The sequence below is a fragment of the Taurulus bubalis genome (genome assembly GCF_910589615.1).
Source record: "Taurulus bubalis genome assembly, chromosome: 12".
Taxonomy (NCBI): domain Eukaryota; kingdom Metazoa; phylum Chordata; class Actinopteri; order Perciformes; family Cottidae; genus Taurulus; species Taurulus bubalis.
This window is the reverse complement of record NC_136600.1, coordinates 6,194,442-6,213,991: the sequence shown is the minus strand read 5'-3', so window position 1 is coordinate 6,213,991 and position 19,550 is coordinate 6,194,442. Positions and strand designations below refer to the sequence as shown.

The 19,550-nt window shown below is 45.8% G+C and overlaps 1 protein-coding gene across 1 annotated transcript; it reads left to right on the top strand.

The window, feature by feature from the left end:
- Positions 1–1,647: 1,647 nt before the first annotated feature.
- Positions 1,648–18,755, top strand: mms22l (MMS22-like, DNA repair protein; the record flags this gene model as incomplete). Its single annotated transcript, XM_079227222.1, has 25 exons — positions 1,648–1,820; positions 2,056–2,181; positions 2,417–2,469; positions 3,221–3,308; positions 3,435–3,612; positions 3,752–3,845; positions 4,105–4,235; positions 4,650–4,763; positions 4,856–5,032; positions 5,692–5,754; positions 5,854–5,973; positions 6,391–6,626; positions 8,792–9,008; positions 9,098–9,387; positions 12,931–13,112; positions 13,453–13,603; positions 14,506–14,645; positions 15,353–15,495; positions 15,749–15,905; positions 16,006–16,151; positions 16,242–16,453; positions 16,658–16,824; positions 17,545–17,641; positions 17,808–17,975; positions 18,143–18,755. 25 exons carry the CDS (start codon positions 1,648–1,650, stop codon positions 18,216–18,218), a joined length of 3,699 nt encoding a protein of 1,232 aa, XP_079083348.1. The 3' UTR covers positions 18,219–18,755.
- Positions 18,756–19,550: the final 795 nt, after the last annotated feature.

Below are 19,550 nucleotides of genomic sequence, written 5' to 3'. Positions count from 1 at the left end.
CCTTTCCCTTCCTGGCGACAGAGCATTCACACAGACGGGCTGTCTCCTGTTGAAGGCAGAGTGTTGTAGTCGGTGCATCGTAAAGGAACAAATCTCCTCGACGTGTCCATGTTTCATTGTCTCCACTGCCTCCTGGTAATAAAACGTGCAAATGTAGGGCATGCAAAACACCGCATCTGTCGTGCATCTCCGCGCTAGACAAGTCAAACGTGCAAAAATAACGAACTGTAAGTCGACAAAACGACCACAACCACGGCGTGTGGCGGAAAAAGGGGGGGTGGGGGGGATTTTGTAAAGATGTGAGAAAGCATTAGAATGCAAGAAATGGTGTGATGGCGAGAGAGACAGATCTGCATATGGAAATTAGGGTTAGCTTGGATAAAATTCTACTTGAACCGCCGAATCATTTTGTATTCATTCAGGCGGGACCCCTGCAGTGAGACTAAGGGGAAGAAGTGCCTTTGAAACTGTCATAAGTCGTGGCAAGGAGCAAGTGCCCTGGTCGGCAAACCATTTTATAATGGTAATAATTTACACATGCTCGCGTGTGTTTATTTTAAGGATTAAAACTATATCGGATATATTTGGTGTAAATTAAACTGACTTGAACTCTGACTCTGTGTGCAAACAAAGACCAAACAGATATTTCAACAAACGTCAGCTTAATTACATTCCTTAAAAGTCTCTTAAGAGCTCGGCACTGTGAATAAAGAACATTTTACTTTGCTCTCAAAATAACACGATAAATAAAAACGTTGAAACAAGCATGAGACTACTGAAGAAAGACAGCGCCACTACCTGCAAAACTAATACGACGGAGGAAGCGAGTTGCAGGGAAACCTCTTGCCCGTGTCGATGCCACAAGGCCACGCCCACTCCGTAACTTCGGACCAATCGCCAGGCGCGTGGCGAGAGTGCGCATGCGCGGAATGGACGCGCGGGAGAGACTGAAAAACCCAAACAACGAAGTCATGACAGCGACGGAATCATCGTACTTTGCTTAACATTTACGGAATAATACACGACATAAGTAGCGGAAATATAAGGTTTGTAAATGTTTCATAGCATTTGTGTTCGGTTCCCCGCTGCTATATTTGTAATACTAACTGGGCATTAATGTAATGTAATGCTAGCGTTAAGTGTAAGGAAACGTTACTAACGTTGCTATAAAGTTGGTCAACAGTGGCATAATCAGGGTGTCGCCTTGATTACCGAGGGACACTTACACACACACAAACACACACTTACAAACACACACACACACACACACATGTTCTAGCGACAGATAACATGTTATAATTGCTGCCTGTTGTCTTACACACTGGTATCCCGTGGGCTGCATTGTAAAGTAGCTTGCTGTGATATCTAGCATGTGGCTAATTAAGGTTCAGTGAAACCCAACGTGTAGGCAGCTGTTTTGTGCGTGTTATTGTAACGTTGGCTATGTTTAAAACTGTATATGTACATAGTATGCTCATGTTTAATTGAGTGTTTAGAGTGCATCTCCTCCCAGTATGTGATTGGCTGCTACTGTTGTCTGCACCTGATGCAACACTTCCCTTCTATTTTGTGATACAATCAATGTGTTGTCTCCATACACTGTTTTTGTCATTATACTAAATAGATACTGATTCTGCACTTGCAAGCATGGAAGACGACTTCAGCCAATCCCTCACCCCGCCGGTGTCTCCATTCGCATCAGACAGCCTCTGTGAGATGACTCCAGCCCGACCGGCATGCTTCTGCTGCTCTGTGACAAAGGAGGAACCCTCTGGAGCGCTCTCCACAGAGGGGTATGCTGCAAAAGGCTCCCTGAAACGGTACGCTCACCGTTCGTTCACCGTAATCACGAATGATCAAACACATTTTTCCACTTAGAGGTCAACGGTTTTCACTGTATTCACCCATTTTGTGCCAGAGGAATGTGTCCCAAAGAAAATTGTTGACAGATCTGTGGATTGTCAACAGCAAATGAAATTCCTGTCCCCTCCATCGTAATAGGTCGGCGGAAAAACCTCAGTAAATGAATTTTTAACTGATTGCATCGCTCTGTAGGCTGCTGTTGCGTCTGGACCCGGCCCCTGCCGAGTATGAGACAGACACAGTGGAGGTCTTTGGTTTCCCCTGGGTAACAGAGACGGCATTGGTGGAATCTACAAAGCCACTCTTTGGTCTGTTCAGGTAAGACGAGATGTAAAATCAGAACAAACACAGTTTTTATTGGTTATGTTTGTTACTTTAAACCACCTTAATTTTAATACAATTTCCCATGGCAGCCAAAGCTAAGAAATGGAATCCTTCTTAGACAGAGCTTTTTCTTCTTCTAGATAACCAAAGTCTGTTTTGAAATACTGTGTGCCCCGTGGGTCATTCACATACACGTCAATGGTCTTGGTTGCTTTTCTTTGTGTTTCAGACAAAAGGTTTACAGGCTGGAGTCCTTGGTGCAGTCCAGCTCACATGACTTTGGTAAGCTTGTGCCATATGTGATCCACACTCCAGCTAATAATCAAACCTTTGCTTTTTATATTAGCATTTTGTCCACCCAGTAAGCCATCATTTTCTCACATTAACAGACATCTATCTTTATTTGTCAGCAAAATGCTTTTATGTACATTGGCAAACACCCAGATAATGCCTGTAATGTAAACACGCAATTTACATGTAGTTTAGTTTTAAAATATCAAACGCAGATGGGGAGTGGGGGTGCTTTCAGCATCCGTTTTATCTCGACGGGGGAAAAAATCTGAAGAAAAGTTGAATGTGCTCCCTTGGACATTGCAATTTATGAACTTTAAATCACATTGGCTAAAGTGTGGGTTGAAGCCAAAGCCTTTTAAATTGAAGGGCAGTTGGTCTTACCTGTGAGCCACAGTATCAGCCAGGAAAATGACTTTATGCAAGGCAGAACTCTCCTTAGGAGAAGTCTTACTAGCCAAAGATCATATGAATACAACATACACTAGATTAAACACAAAATGTATGTGTAACTGAGGAAGCAGCTGCAACAGCGACGAATAATAACGTCGTAAAACGGGGTTTAATGGTGTGCTTTTTCTGAAGTGAGCACAATAATTAATCAGCTATGGCTGACTGTTTTAACGCATTAGATTGTTGAGCTCAATTCTGAGCGTTTGAGTCATGTCTGATATCTGACCCAGTGGGCATGTTTTACATAATATTTAAGAATACTGCCCACAACATCCAACGTGTGTTGTAGGTCAAGCAGGCAACCTCCACTATGAAGCGGAGGACCTCAGACAACAGTGTGTTTCTTTTCTTCAGTATGTCAAAGTCTTCTTGCACAGGTAATTCCACACATTGAATGTCAACACCAATACCACACATTTTAATTTCGTATCTATGCATTTTATTGCCGCTTTTCCTGCGTTCGTTTGTTTATGTGGACACGCGTCGTCCTTTTGCATGTTCAGATACCTGGAACCCTCCAGCTCCCTGCATACAGGGCCTTCACACCCGTATGAAGAGCTGGAGGCTCAGTTCCCCTCTGCTCTTCTGGAGGAGCTGTTTGGCATCACCCTCCTCATCGGACGACTCAAAGACCTGCCAGCCAACGTTCAGAGTGCCTTCACTATACCTAACCCGGGAAAGGTGTGTGTGATTCTTAGGCATCAGTTGTAAAGGAGAAAGGCCTTTTTTTTATAGCCCTTAATTAAGAGTTCCCATCACCCAGAACCTTGCTATAACTTGATGTCCTACTGTTTACATTGCCGCTGTATTCCCCTTACAGATTGTTCCTCCTTCTTGGCATTTGTTACACCTCCATCTTGACATCCACTGGTCAGTCTTGGAGATCCTTCACCTACTTGGTCACAAGATGCACGGCAAGTATCTGCTTAGACAGGAAATAGGCGCTAAAGATACCAAAGTGTGATACGCCACTTGTATTACGTTGTAGTGTCGAGACTGATGGTACCTTGTAGTATTGGAATCCAGAGAAACCATATTCTCTCTTTGTACAAGACCGTTTGAATGATTGCACGTGGCGTCACAGTGGGCAATAATCTCCTTACTTGCAGCTCATTTGAGCGTCATTATCATGGAAATGGGCTTTTAGTCATTCATACCTGTTCTCCTCTCCAGGCCAGGTGGTGTACGCCCACCAGTTTGTGAACCTGACGGGAGAGAACCTGACCGACACCAGTCTGTTTGAAGAGCACCTGTGCAGTCTGCTGTGTGACCTAACTGGTCTGGCCATGGGCAAATACAGCAAGGTGGGCGGCTGGCCACAACACATTAGCATCTCACTGTTGAAATGTACCAGCAGTGTTTTTAGGTTGTTGTTTTTTTGGCAAAAAATGAATAAATCTTGCAATTCTGGTATTAAATATGTTAATAACAGCATTTAGTGCTTGGTTGATAGAAAATGGAGGGACGGTGCAGATGGCACATACAGAATATTAATTTGTCCTCTGTCGTTTACCTGAGAAGCTTCTAAAACAACATACGTACTTGATGATGATAATAACATTAAACCACATTTTTTGCATGCCGATCATTTTTTATTACATTTCTAATAAAAACACTATTTGTGTAATCTTCACGTCAGTGATAGACACCATGCATTTATGTAGAATGGCGCTGCAGTTGGGAGCTTACTATGTTTAATGGATCCTGTCGATTTGTAGGTGAGGCCTACGGAGGCCCTGAGCAGCCATCACCACCTCTGCTCCTGCACCAAAGAGCTGTGGGTCCTGCTCATGCACCTTCTGGAAAACAGGAATAAAGTGTTGCACACGCAGGTGGGGACAAACGCAGACTCCTTCAGTCACACAACAGAACATGACTGTATCCGTACTAAATCAACCTATGTGTGATTGTTTTTCCCCTGTAGTCTTTCTGGAGCTACATGAACTCGTTGTTGAGACCCCTGGTTTCAGGGAAGCCAGCAGCAGAGCAGTTCAGTGGCCTCCCGACGCACTGTAAGGACCCTCTGGGGTTCACATGGTGGCTGGTCACTCATGTCGCAATGTTAGGACAGTACAGTCGGAACGGCGCACTCCGGTACGAGGTAAGAGCATCACAGTAATGACACTGTAAGAAATTAGACGATCAGGCAGGAATACGAGCACAGGAACAAAGCATGTACTGCTGTGGACGGGGGCAGAAAAAAAAGGGAATTTTAGCCACCTAAATAAAAAGGCCAACCTAAAAGAAATCAATACCAGTTTCAGTGTTCGCTATATTTAGAATATTTTCTGTGCTTTATCTTGCCTTCAGACAACTTTTTACCGATAGGAAACTGAAGCCGTTCTATCCATCTATGTTCTCTTCAGGGACACATGACTCCATTGACAAAAACGGTAATTTAGCCCCGCAGAACGCAGGAGCTGCTGGTCTACTGCTTCTTTAATCGGTTAATTTGTTAGTGTTTTGTCAAAGGAGTTGTGTGGTTTTGAAGAGAGCATGGATTAATATAACGGCTTCAATTCGCCATCTTAATATAGCGTATACTTCCACTGATGTAGTACATTTCGCTGCTGCTCTCGTTGCTTTGCTTCCGTGCCGATACTCTTGGCTGTTCTCCAAACCGGGGGCGTGTCGACCTGCTGGTTTATGACTGTGGATTAGTACAGGATACAACCCTACTTAAAAAAAATGGGAATTATTCCTTTAATAGATCATGTTTGATATTGGTTTTCAATGTATTGTGTTTTTCTGCACTCACAGAAACATCTGGGGGATGATTGGACTTTTGTGGAGGAGTTGCTCAAGTTTACTTGTAATCCCAAGGTCGGTACCGCTTTAAGTTACAATACATTTTTAACCTCTATTGGGAGAAAAAAATTCAAATAGTTTTAGTCGTAATCATGTGTATGTGTAAAATAACAGGGAGTTCTAGCAGAGGAGCAGGTCAGGATGCACGTCCACTGCTGTCTGAGTCTTTGTCTGCTGTGGGGGCCAAGCACCAGCGCTGTCTCCATCCTCTGGGACTACTACTGCAAGAATCTGGTGAGGAAACCGCGTGGTCACTGATGGGGTAATACACACAATACAAGTTGCTCAAACTTGATGTGTTGCCTCATTTTCTGCTTATCTCCGACAACCAGGCCACCCTCGACTGACTTTCGAAATGTGAATTAACCATACCGCCACTTTTTGACACGATGCGTCGAGTTCTTTTCATTTTTGTTTCCTTGGATTGGTTTCACTGGCTGTCGTTCTAATAGTTTTACTGTAGGAAAGAAAGTACAGGATCATTTTTTTATCTGATCTTTTTTTGCGTCATATTTGTTGCTTTTTTTTCTGTTATGAAAAATGTTGCTTTAATTGAGTGTTATAGAGAAGTCGTGTGGCACATTTTCCTTCATGTTATCATCAAGGCCTGTACAGTTACATTATACATCCTATTCTGTCCCTCCGTCCCAGAGTGCTTCATTCACCGTACCCTGGCTCGGCATGTCTGGCATGGGCATTTTGTGCAAGACGCCCCTGGCTCTGTTGGATCAGGCCCGCAGCTGCTGCTTCCCCTCTCCCCTCCACTCCCCGGGACACACCCAGCTCTACCGCTCGGCCAACTCCTTCCACATCTTCCTTCGAGTGCTGGCCCTGTGCCTCGCCCAGGACGGGGCTGGTGGAGTCCCACAGAGACAGATCAAAGGAAGGTAAGTGTGGATAGAAGTCTGGAAGGCTTTGTAGTTCTCGCTTCTTCACATTCACTCCCACCCTAAAAAAAAAAAAAAAAGTAGGTCTCAGTGCCAGGCAGCTGACTCCATATCGTACATAGTATTTTGGAGGAAGAGAGGATAAATAGGGAAAACATGGAATAGAAGCTGTGAGAAATGATTACTAATCAGGACTAGGCTTTGTAGCGTTCCCTTTTCCCCTTGATCTTCTCATGTGCGACGTGTTTAGTGTGCTATTTGGATTTGTGCGTGTGTGTGTATAGGTGCACACTTGCATGAATACACAAACAACATGTGTGTTTGCTCGCCATCATGCATTTCAGTCTTGTTTGTGTGCGTGCCAGGTGCACCGCCGTCTCCCGGTGCGTCTTTGATATTTACTCAGGCCCCCCGGTGGAGCAGGTGTCTCAGGAGTCAACCACCTGCTCTTCAGCACAGACCAGAGCCAAGAAAGCCTCCTACGGATGCACACACACACACACACACACACACACACACACACACACACACACACACACACACACACACACACTGCACCTGCTCCCTAGAGCAGTGACATGGTGATCAGTGTGTGTGTGAGGCCATTGGATGGAGGAAGTGTGTGTGTCTTTGTGAGGGGAAAGTAAGAAAGAGGAGAGATCACAAGCTAATGTGCACATCAGAACCGAGCGCTGGACCATCCTGTGTCCCAGACCGGCTGGGCGCCAGAGAGAGGCAGCCGTAGATAAATCCGCCTAATGACTTCCCTCTGTCTGGAATGTGCTCAGTAGCACTGCAGACATGGGGGCTAATTAGCTAACGAGCGTGGCGGTTAATTCGCCTTAACGAAGCTGTGTTGGTTTCCAACACGGATAGAGGGGAGCTTGGATGGTACGGTGGAGCGGGGGAGATGTGGGTGGTAGGCAGTCTGGCAACAGCCACACTGGGTTGGGACAGGTCCAGATTTCTCTCCTCCCCCCCCCCCCCCACCATCTCCTCCTCCTCCTCAACCTCCCTCACCACTACCTCCTCCCCCTCAGGAGGCGCGAGGCGTGCCGACTGTATTGCTACAACATTTCGGCAGCGTTCCTACTCCTGGCCGGGCTCTGCGGGACACCCGCGTCGACCGCATTAATGGGAGCGACTGCAAGCATGTTGATCTCCAACGCCGGGAGTTAAGAGCATCTGCTCGCCTCCGTATGAAGAAAAAAAAAAAAGCTGTCCGGAATAAACAAACAGACAGGCAGGTTGGGAGAACACAGAAAATCCTCACTGCTGCCTCCCAGCTCGCTGCTTATATCCCTGTTACATGTTACCCATTTATCTAGTTAAATCTTCCTCCACTCACACTCTTGACTGCATGCTTGGCCACCTTTTTCTATTTTATAGTCCTCTGTGGGTGTTACTAAGCTGATTTTGGTGTTAACCTGGTCTCTCTCAATTCGTCTCTCGTTTTTCTCCACTCCTTTTTAAATTAAATTTAAAAAATGTAAATCGTTCACACTTCTTACACTGAGTTTGTCTTTGTGTGTGTGTGTGTGTGTGTGTGTGTGTGTGTGTGTGTGTGTGTGTGTGTGTGTGTGTGTGTATTTATTGATCTCACGCTGGTGTTGCAGTAAATTGGTTTGGCTGTAGAGAGAGAGGGACCAAGCGCCGACTGCTGTGTGTCTGAGTGTCTCTGACATTTAACATGATCTTTAAAGGCATTTCTCCACAGTGCCCGCAGGATCTAACAGCGTGCTGGGTGAGAGAACCACCCAGCACGCTGTTAGATCCTGCTTACTCCCTCTCAAGTTATTTTTATATATTTATTATTTACACACACACCAACCGGGCAGCCTCTCCCCTAAAGCTGAGAGGGCAGGTGGTGGGATGCACAGTGGGGGTGGAAAGTTCAGTTAGTCAGCGTTTAAAGTCAGAGGTTTAAGAAGAACAAATCACCCCTGAAGACTTGGTCAATGGAAGTAAAATAAACAATTGAAATGTTTTTTTTGTTTTTTTTTAACAAGTTAACTGTTTTGTTAACCCGGATTAAGCAATATTGTAAAGAGCAGACCGTGTAATTTTGAACCCGCCCTTATCTCTGACCACCTTTTCTTCTCGGAGACCATTTCTTGGGCCACATTTGTATGAAAACGCCCTCTCTTGTTGCCTCTTTTTTTCAGGATTTATTCCAAGTTCTCCTCAAAAAAGATGCAGGAGCTACCAGAGGCCGGCCTCATGAACTTCCTGCTGCTGTTTCTGGTGGTGGCCAGGCAGGTGGAGCTGGAGGATGTGGCCGGCAGAGCCTGTGAGCTGCTGGGTTTCCTTCCCTCTAGCTGCCCCACTGGGCACCGTAGCCTGGTCTGGAGGGGACAGCTGTCGCTGCTGCTGCTGTTCCAGGTATTGTTTGTCTATTTTAATATAGTTTATCAAGGTTCAACAAAGTTGCTGTCTCTCTTTTTTTGACATCGTCTGATATTCCTTTCCAGGAGAGGGGTCTGGATGTTGGTGCACAGGCTACCTGGCTGGCCTCCTCTTTTAATGAGACGGCCAAAGAGTTCTACAACAAGACCACGGAGGTCTCTCGCAGGCTGGCCCTCTGGGGGCCCCTGGGATCATATCTGGAGGGTGTGGCCGAGGTGTTCGAGACGAGCACCGGCCTCAACCTGTCCGAGGAGAAACTGCTCAACGAGGGGTTTGATTGGCTTCTGCGAGCCTGCCGCCTCTCGGAGCTGAATTCGGCCCTGGGCTTTCTGCAGATCGTCCTCGCCCAGCTCAGGTGAGACGGCTGGTGTAAATACCCACAGGGCCGCAAGTATCTCTTATTTCTGTCCTCCGTTTCTCTCGTTCCTTTCTTTCACCGATCGCTGCTCCCTCACTGATAGTGGACACATTGGGACAAATGTTTTCTGGCGAAGGCCAAGTTGAGCTTCTATTAAAATCCGATAAGAGGCCACAGCAGAGGAGAGCGATCTCTTCTGCTCTTCCCCACCCGGCCCCAGAGTCCACTCACTTCTCATACTGACAATGGGTGGATTGTGCTGTCAGCAGGAATGAGTGTCTGCAAAGACCTTGTGTCGCGTTGAGGCCCCCGTTAGTCTGGGCAGACCCAGCGGGCCCCATGTCACCCGCACCAGGTGCCGGTGACGCTCCGAATAGAGTTACAGGCCCAGGGGACCCTTCGTGGACCCTCCTGTCGTCGTGGGGACAGCGGCAGCGCTGCGAGTGCGTTTCGTGACCATGGTCGGTGGGCCGTCGGGGCAGGTTCAGCCGCGGGACACGGGTGTTCGTTACACGCTCGACCCCGGCTGAAGGTCAGAGAGCCACAGCTGAAACACTGTCCGTCTATGTGGGGAGGTAGAGGTGGGAACAGAAGGGAGAGTAGATACAACTCAGGTGAGACTGGAAGGCTTTGTAGTGAGGAATGATGGCTGACCTCTCACTGTAGATTTTCAGTTAAATCTGGTGTTGTAGAGTAGAGTGTCTTATTACCTTTTTAATTAAGTACTTTTAATTTTTTTTATTGATACACTAATATGTTCAAAAAGTAATTGAAATCTTGGACCATAGCTTCCAAATGTAGTCATGTTTGCAGCATAAAATCATATATGTGTCGCATTACACATTTTCTCATCTAAAATTGATAATAACAAGCATATACTAACTAAATGTTCTCATTCATTTGATGTGAAATTGTTTGAGGTAATATTGCGGTTTAGGTTTTACATCACACTTTACATTACCACACAGTTCAATGAACTAACTGGACTAACCTGACAACCTTTTAAGCTCCATCACCCCACATTGCAACATGGTTCACGGCATAATAAGGGTGGAGAATGATGTGTGAAGGTCCACTTGGAACCCAAATGTTGGTTGAAATATATTCTAATTAACGCACTGTGCAGGATTTTTTTAATTAATTAATTCATCTTTATTCTCCGACGCTTGCTGTTCCTACACCCAAAAGGTCTGCTTGGTTGTGAATGCAGTTAATCAGACTATTATTATTATTATTATTACTATATTAGCAGAATAGTGAAAATAGCAGAAAAGCAGAACTGAGTATGGTTTTAAATCTGTTTTAGTTATCTCAAGTAATTTTATTAATGTGATGTTTAACACTGTTATCCCATATGTTCCTCATATCACGGTGACCTAACTCAAAATTCACTCCTTCTCAAACAACTTCTGATGGAAATATTTGCTCTTTTTTACTCAGTGCTGCAGACACATCAGCGGTAGGTATATATTGCAAATATTTGCTGCATGTCTCTCTACGTATTTCTTAAATCCCCCCTCACAACTCATAGGAACACACTGGGTGCTTTACTGAGCAAAAACTATTACTGTCACTTTATACTTACACCGCTTACAAAAGGTTAATAAATGAGCTGAAACACTAGAATAAGGACATTGTGAAGTGTTCCAGAGCCCCCCTCCCTGATTCTTGTAGGTGTATGATTGCTTTAACTCTCCAGCGTATACGTTATACACACACCTCTGCCTGTGCCCACACACCAAAAGTGAAACAGTAACCTCAGAGTACTCCTCTTATTCCAATGCTGGGCTCCTATAACATGGTAGCTCGTTAGCTTTGACTAATTCCCAAACTTCCCAGCTGAGATCTTGGGGTTGGAGGGCACACATTTGCACATTAATGGCCAAGAAGACAGAGAAGAAGAGAACTCCCAGAGGCCGTCTGTGTTATGGCCCGGACCACGCTGACCCATTTAACCAAACAGAAAAAAAAGAAGGGGAAAAAAGGTCTCTCTTTCCAATCCGTCCCACCAAATTAAACATAATTCTTTTGGTCCTGGCAATTCTCGGTATCTCTTTGTGATTAATGTCCTTTCTGTGACACAATTAATGGGCAATTATGTAGCCTGGCAAATTCAGCCTGTGCATCATTATGTCTACTGAGAGCCGCGTGGAATCTGCACACATTAAGAGAATTATTCTGCCAATGGCTGGGGACGCGGAGGGTCCGAACATTCGCTCTTGTTAGCCATCGCCATGGTGCTGAGGCAGGACGCCAGTCCCCGGCGTAATTCCCTAGTTTTATTCCTTCCCATGAGCCTCTACTGTGGGAGTACGGGGGTGTCGCTGTTTGACGGGGTGAGCGGGCATTGGCACACCATGTTGGATCTGTTTTTTTGGGACAAACAAGTAATCCCCATCTCCTTGGCTTGATGAAATGCAAGCCTCCCTGTGAAGAGTTTTCCTTTTATGAGCATTAAGACCTTTTACCGGATATTGAGCCTTCCTTTTCAAGGTTGATGACAACTGCTGTTGGGTAACCTATGAGATTTTTTTTTTTATCAGTTACACCTATGTTTTTGATGGGGATACAATTTATGAAACTGAAAGTATGTGTGTGTGTGTGTGTGTGTGTGTGTGTGTGTGTGTGTGTGTGTGTGTGTGTGTGTGTGTGTGTGTGTGTGTGTGTGTGTGTGTGTGTGTGTGTGTGTGTGTGTGTGTGTGTGTGTGTGTGTGTGTGTGTGCGCGCGCGCGCGCGCGCGCGCTGGAGGAAGCTGCAGCAAGGAGGATTAAGTGGGGTCTCTGATGATGTCTTGTACAATGAGGGTTGATGGGTGTGAAAGGCCCATTCCGCAGTAGTAACAAGGCTAATGAATTCAGACTCTAATCGATTGTCTCAGCTCTCCCTGGATTAGATGCAACCTTGCTGGAAGGGAAGGCACTGCTGAGGTGTGTGTGCATGTGTGTGTGTACCATAGTGGCAGACTACAGTGTGTGGTTGAGGATAGGAAGGAAGGAAGGAAGGGGGGGTGGGGGTTCCGATATTTTTTTTCAGTCCTTCCCTCCTTCCCCAGCGCACCTCGACCCCGCTTCCCCATCCCATCCGGGCGAACGAGCGGGACAGGAGGATCATCTCCAGTCTAAATGAGATTACAGCTCCTTCAGCTGCTTATCTGGGCTAATGCAAGCCACTGTGGGGCTGCTGCAGCGGCTGGGGCCAGGGCCAGGGATGAGCCAGAGGAGCCAAAGTATAGTCTGTGTACAGGGGATCAGCATTAGGCTGCTCCCCTCTACGCCTATAATATCCTCCTCCGCCTCCACCCTGCTCTGCTCCACACTGCAGCGCACCGCCGCACGCAGTAATCCCCCAGGAGAGAAGAAAGGCAAAACACATGAAGAAGCAGGAGTGAAAGGGAGAAACAGGGGGAGCAAAGAAAATGATTTTAGAGAGCGGAGGGCGGGGTTGGTCTGTTGTACACAAGAGGCACGGCGCTATGTTTGGATTTTGTGTCTGACAGATTTGTTTGTCTGCTTTTCTTTGTGTGTCTGTGTGTCCTTCCAGACGGGTCCATCAGCGCAGTGTCCAGTCGGCGCCCGCCTTGGCCTGGGCTCCTAGTAACGGCAGTGTGGTGAAAGAGCGCCACCTAGCGGTAGCAGCCGCACTCTGGGCACACTTCTTCCCCTTCCTGCGCAGCCTACGCCTCTCCCAGACCCCTCCGGCACAGCTGGCAGATGCTGCTGCAGGTCAGTAGCGCCCACTGATGAGGGAGAAGATACGCTGAGCGGAGCGAGAACAGGGTGGGGGAGAGCAGGAAAGAGTTTTTGGACAAGCAAAATGGACTTGTTACGGCCAATACTGACCATTTTTGACTCAATGCCAGCATTTCGCACGAAGGCGGAGAATTTTTATTGAATTTGGCGGAGCGAAGAAAATGAGTAGTTCGGAAGATGCTTTAGAGAAGAGAACATAGTAAAACACTGAGACAAATACGTCAGGACGCATGGCTACAATTCTTACACTGCACTTTGATCTTCCAACTCAAGTAATCCAAACAAAGCAATGAAATTGTTTCCTCTCCCTCAGGCTTCACCCTGTTGGCGTTTGATCTGCCCAGCTCCACCCCCCAGGACCTTCAGCCCCACCCAGTCCAGTCCATCATGCAATGCTTTGGCTGGGACGACATGGTTCAACCAGTTTTGATAACTCGCTACCTCCCCCATCTGCTCCAAAACAGGTTTGGCCTTTGAGAACCACCCTCGGCTTTTTACCTCAATCCAAAAGCCATTTAGTCCCATCGCTCCGAATGGGAAAGCGTCAAGTCAGTCAAACGGGGAAGATGACCGCCTCTGAAGTCAGTTATAAAGCTTCATCATGCTACGTACCCCTTGACAAAGTTGTTTTGCAGTAACGGCTGTAGGTATATTGGGTGCAATCTAAATAATAGATGAGACAGTGAGCGTCCTTGGTATGATCGAAATGGGTTTGAATGAAGAAATTGCTCCCATGCCTCTAAACTGATTCCAAAATGTAGCGCACCTCCACAATCACACTCAAGCGTACAATGGGACTATTTCAACCTCAACGGTCCTCTTCAGACGTTACCAAGTGATATTAAGGTGCTACACCTGAATATAAAGCCGGAACAAGGGCACTCCTCGTATTTATTGTTTAGAAGTGCCAGCCTGCCAAGCTTCCATCCACTAGCTCTTTGAGCTGCTGGAAAAATGTAATTTATAAAAAAATGAAGTAACACTTTAATTCTTGTGAAAATGTAATTAAATTGCCACCCTTTTTAGATATAAATGATCACCTTCCTGTATCATTCTACGCTCAACTCAGAGGAAATCTGATGGGAAGAGGCATTTATGCGTTTCAGACACAAGTGGATCTCAATGTTTATGGCTCGGCGTAGAAATTCTCCTGTCAGAATACAACAAAATATGACCACTTCAGCACAATGAGGCGTCGAATGTGAATTTTAGCATTGACATTAATGTTAAGTGTTCTTGCGTATATGGCTTTTGCCACTCACTTATTAAATGCTTGATATTCCTTCAAGTAAAGACCCGTAAATCCAAAAGCCGTATAAAACTGCACACATTACATCCGTGTGAAGTTGTTCTCCGTCTGTTGCAGTGAGCTGGTGTCCTCGCTAAGCGGAGATTCTGCCGGTGTCGCGTCCGGTTCGGCACAAAGGCTGTCAGTGAGGGCCTGGTTCCGCTGCGTTCTACAGCAGCACCTTCAAAAGAACCCAGATGGGTCTGACAGCAGGACAGGTAATGCCACTGCAATATGAAGAACACCAGGCAAAATCTACTTCAACTTGGGTGTATATGACATTTCTAGCATATATGGGAATTCAGAACCTTCACCAAACGGTGAAGGACGACAAATTGATAAAGACAGGAAGTATCTGGAAATTCTGCATATTGCATCTACTTCCCAGTTTCTACAGAAACTCTGAGAGGTCGTAAGAAAGAAAAGATTCTGGTGATTGATTTTCTAAATTGTTTTCTCTGACTTAAGAACAGGTGTGAAAATAGAAACGTTTTGCGTGGAATTTAATTTCTAAGTTCCTAAACCGGTGGGCGAAAAAGTTTTTGCCATGATTACTTTTTTGTTTTTGTTGTATTACTCATTTGGGCCACAAGTGGCTGAGTACCTCATGTGATCAGTACCAAATGGGACTTAAAAACTATTTCTTCCAGGTGAGTTTTAACTTCTCAATACCCTCTGAACACAAGGTACACTCAAAGTGTGTGTTCTCAAATGATGTAACACTACTGTCATATATCATCTGTATTAATCTGCCATTCAGGAAAATATGAATGCATTTAGTCCTATTTAGACCATGGCGTAGTGGTACACCTCACTCTCTTATGACCTAAATGAGTATACTCTGCTCTGAATTGGGAAATTGTTCCACTTTTCTTTTTTTTCATGTACGTCTTGTATCAAATGATAACGCCTGCATTGCTTCCAGGCCGGGATGTGGAGGAGCAGTTGTGTGAACTGACCCGGCTCGTGCTGAGACTACCCGAGGTAGACGGTCTTCTGCAGAGAGCGGGCCTCCAGCCCACAGCCTCGGGGCTGCAGCCCACTGCAGCCCTGGAGGTTTTTGTCAAGGTAACGCATTCCCTCACGTGTCAAACACACACCGTTTCTTAAGGATGTCTTATGATTTACACTTTTTAATGTCCCCGACCCGCCTCATCCTCGGCTTCTGTACCCAGCATATCTTGCATCTTAGATCACCTTTTACTAAAGTCTGCACGACATGTTAAGTATGCTTCATGCCGGTCTTTACCACAGCAGCCTGTATTTGCAATGAAGATATGTGTATGGATTCATGCTCTGATCTGCTCTGTCGGCGTGTCAGGCTGTCGGCGGTGTGTACAGTGGACTGCAGGTTTTGTCCGAGCGCTCAGCCATGGCGACCAGAGCCCTGGACTACATTGGCGACATCCTGAAACACATTAAACCGTCTCTTGTCAGCAAGAACCAAGAGGGACTGCAGCTGGTTTACTGGGCTGTGGGTAGGTGCAGAATAGACACCGCTTCAGGAGCACTTTGTCGTTTTATATTTGAATCGTTACTGTTGTGTGACTGACTCTTGTTTTGATCTGTTTGAGTCAGGTTGCATAGTGAAGCACTGGAGCCCCCTGCTGGCCACATCTAAAGCCCAGCAGCTGCTGTTCCGTATTGTGGACGGGCTGCTGCTTCCACTGAACCTCACACAGCAGGAGAAAGCACTCAGGGACAGCCTGCCTCTGTATTTACAGGTTAGGACAGACTTGTTTTGTTTTTTTGGCCCATGTCTTTACTTAGTCCAGATGTTTTCATACTGACTCTCTTGATTTATTCCCCTGCAGGGTCTCTCGGTGGCTTCCAGCATGTCCCAGTCGCAGGGCGCCCACCTGAAGCAGCAGCTCCGCACTGTTACCCGCAGATATCTGGACCATTTCCTTCCTGCCTCGCCTTCCTTGGGCATCATTGCCAACCACCCGGTGCTTCTGAGTGCCTGTGAGGCCACCCCAACCACCCGAGGAGCCGCACTGAGGAGGACCATCCTGGAGGTGCTCTGGTGGGTCTCTACGTGGGGAGACCAACCACCTGACTTTGACATTAATTTCATATCCACATTGTGTTTTTGACTCATAGACACATTCTTGTTGATATCATTTCTGGTTTACCCGCTATGTTTCTCCAAAGAAATACATTTCATAAACGATGCTGTTCTTCTACAGAACGAAAAGGTTATTGTAAATGTCCCTTTCCAATCTTACAGCGAGAGCTTCCTGCAGTTTAAAGGTCACGCCCCTCCGCCTCGGCTAGCAGCAGTCCTGATGTTCCTCCTCGAGCTTCTGAGACGGAACAGTGACATGGACCCGGTTCTCCTCACGCTGCCCCTCCCCTCTCTGCTGCGCTGCGTGATGCTGGTCAACGAGCCGCAGGGTAAGATAACGCTCGTGCATATTCGCACCGAATTAATCCGTTTTTCTACATTGAGTGTGAGCACCGCGGCTCTCAGAATGTCCTTGTCCAGCAATCTTAGCAGTCAGTGGAAGAAACAAGTTGAATGCTATGAAATCATTTTTCAGTTATCCTCATAACCACAGTTCTGAGTAATATGAATATGTGTCTTATCAGACTACCCTTCTTGTCTGTGGAGCCCAGTTTTTAGGAAGAGGGTCCTTATATCAGCTGACACTCACAGCCTTGGTTCCAGCCAATCCTGACTGACATAATGTTTCATGATGCTTCTCATGATGTCATACAGGAAACAGTCCTAATGTGAGCCACTCAAAGGACCACTCCCCTGTAAATAATAATAGGTTGTTTAACACAGTGACTAGGATCACGTGTAAGTTACCGCAATTTTGATTAATTACAGCAAATGTTGTGTCCTTTTTTGGGTGTTGATCTCGCTGAAGGTTCTTCAAAATAAATGTGACCCGGCACGCGTTTGCTTCAGCTTCACTACCAACTCAATAAATGCAGTAATCACAGTACTTACAAACATGTCCTTAATGCTTACAATGTTCATCAATCCTCACTTTGGGGCAAGTTATACAGAAGAAGAAGAAAACAATCAAGTTTGTGTTTATAGTAATCGCTGAAGGGCTGTCTAATCGTGTGTGTGTGTGTGTGTGGGTGTGGGTGGGGTGTGTGCAGTGAGGAAGACGAGCACAGATGCCTTACAACTTGTGGTGGAGCGATGTGTTGCTGCCTCTACAGCCGGGCCGTGCAAGCAGATGATCGCCGTTTTGCGGTAATTGACAACAAAGTATAGCAATTAATGAGCCTGTGTGGCGCTGAATGCACAAACCCCTGACACAGTTACTGTTGGCACCAATCTATATCACATTAAAGACTTCTTTTTTTTTTTAATATATCCTTCACGGTTTTCACTGTTTGTGTAATCCCAACGCTCCAAGGTCGTTTGTGGAGGAGAATGAGGGCGTCTACGACAGGCAGGTGTACAGTGTCCTGGAGACGGTGTCTGTCTTAGACCCCGCTGTGGTTCAAGCTCTCCTTCCCCACCTGTCTCTCAGTCTGAGAAACACCGAGCGCAAGAGAGGACTGGGCAGGAACGTCGCCTTGAGGTGAGCGAGCGCATGAATCACACCGGGGAAGCCACGTAGACGGCGTTCATCGCCTTGAACTATTTATAAGTTGACAATAAGCAGATGTTGCGTCCAGAACTGGAAATTGTTCTTTATCTGTATGCTTTATTGAACGTGTCCACTGATGTGACTTCTCTGTGTAACAGGAGTGCATACAGGAAGTTGCTGTGCCTCCTCGGAGAGAGTGGGCAGGCAGAAATAACCGGTCTGGAAGCGGACTGAGAAGTTGGGTTTTTTTCTTCACAAGCTCCAAGAACCTCTTTTTTTGGGGGGGGGCAAATTTCTTAGTTTGGTCATCAGAAAATGACCGTGCTGCTAATCGGGGTATCCCACAAAACATTTCATTAGCCGAGTTAATGTTAATACCAGATATGCTGGAAAAACACAGGATGGATATATGTAACTGTGAATATTTAAAGATGCTTTAACAGCTGTACTTAAAAAAGGGACAGTTCACCCCAAAATTAGATATACATGTTTTTTTTCTCTTTACATTTAGTTCTATTTGTCGATCTACTACTACTTTGGTGTGAGTTTGCTCGTTTTGGAGATCTTGGCTTTCTCTTGAATAGAAGTTGTATGGCACTCGGCTTGTGGAGCTCAGAGCGGGAAAAGAAATGCATTTGAAGAACTCAACAGCAATGTAATCATGACGTGTTACTCAAGGTAATCCACAGACCTGGTTGTGGGCGGATGTCTTTTTGATTTTGGGGTGAACTGTCCCTTTTTTAAAGAATATGTTCCAATCATGGACTATAAGCACGATATCACCAGGTTGTATATATAATGTACATATTGTAAAAAAAATAATTAAATAGGTGCAGCTTTGCATTTTGGTCGATGCGTTATTGATGAAATAAAATGTGACAATAAATACGAATGCGCTCACATCAGTCTCCATCTTTTCATTTCATCTGTGAGGGGGGGAAAAAGTGAGGAAGTGATTACAGACTATTCGTGCTCATACTGTCTCTACTCGGTTGGCACTCTGAGTTACAGATTTCATGACAGTCGTGGGTGAGTTCAGTAGCAAGAAGAAGAAAAAAAGTAAAAGAGAGGAGTACTGTTTGTTCCAGTTCTCTCTCTAGCCCTTCCAAGTCGCAGCAATCTCTCACGATCCGGCTTTAGTTTGCACCAAATCACATGAAGTCTCACTGCTGTCTCCCACAATCACTGAGTCCCATTTTCTGCCATTGCTAGTCATTTTCCAGCCTCACCAAACTTTTGTGCATGCATCCCTTCATCGGAGCGGCATTCCGCTGCACTGCGCTCCTGTTCTCCGACAGTCGGAGGTGGTTGGAGACACGGAAGAAAGGCAGTAGAAGTGGTGCTTTTAAATTAGTGTTAAGTCGTCTGCCGGAATATTCACCTTCCTCCCATCATAGCCATTATGACAGCCCTTATAAAATACATTCTGGATAAATTCATAATGCTCCTTTATTCAGAAAATGCGCCATATATACGGGAAGTGCAGAGGGACCTTTTTTCTTTTCTTCTTTTGGATAAAGTAGATTTTGTTTTTAAAATCAGCATAATGGTGGGTTATAGCATCAC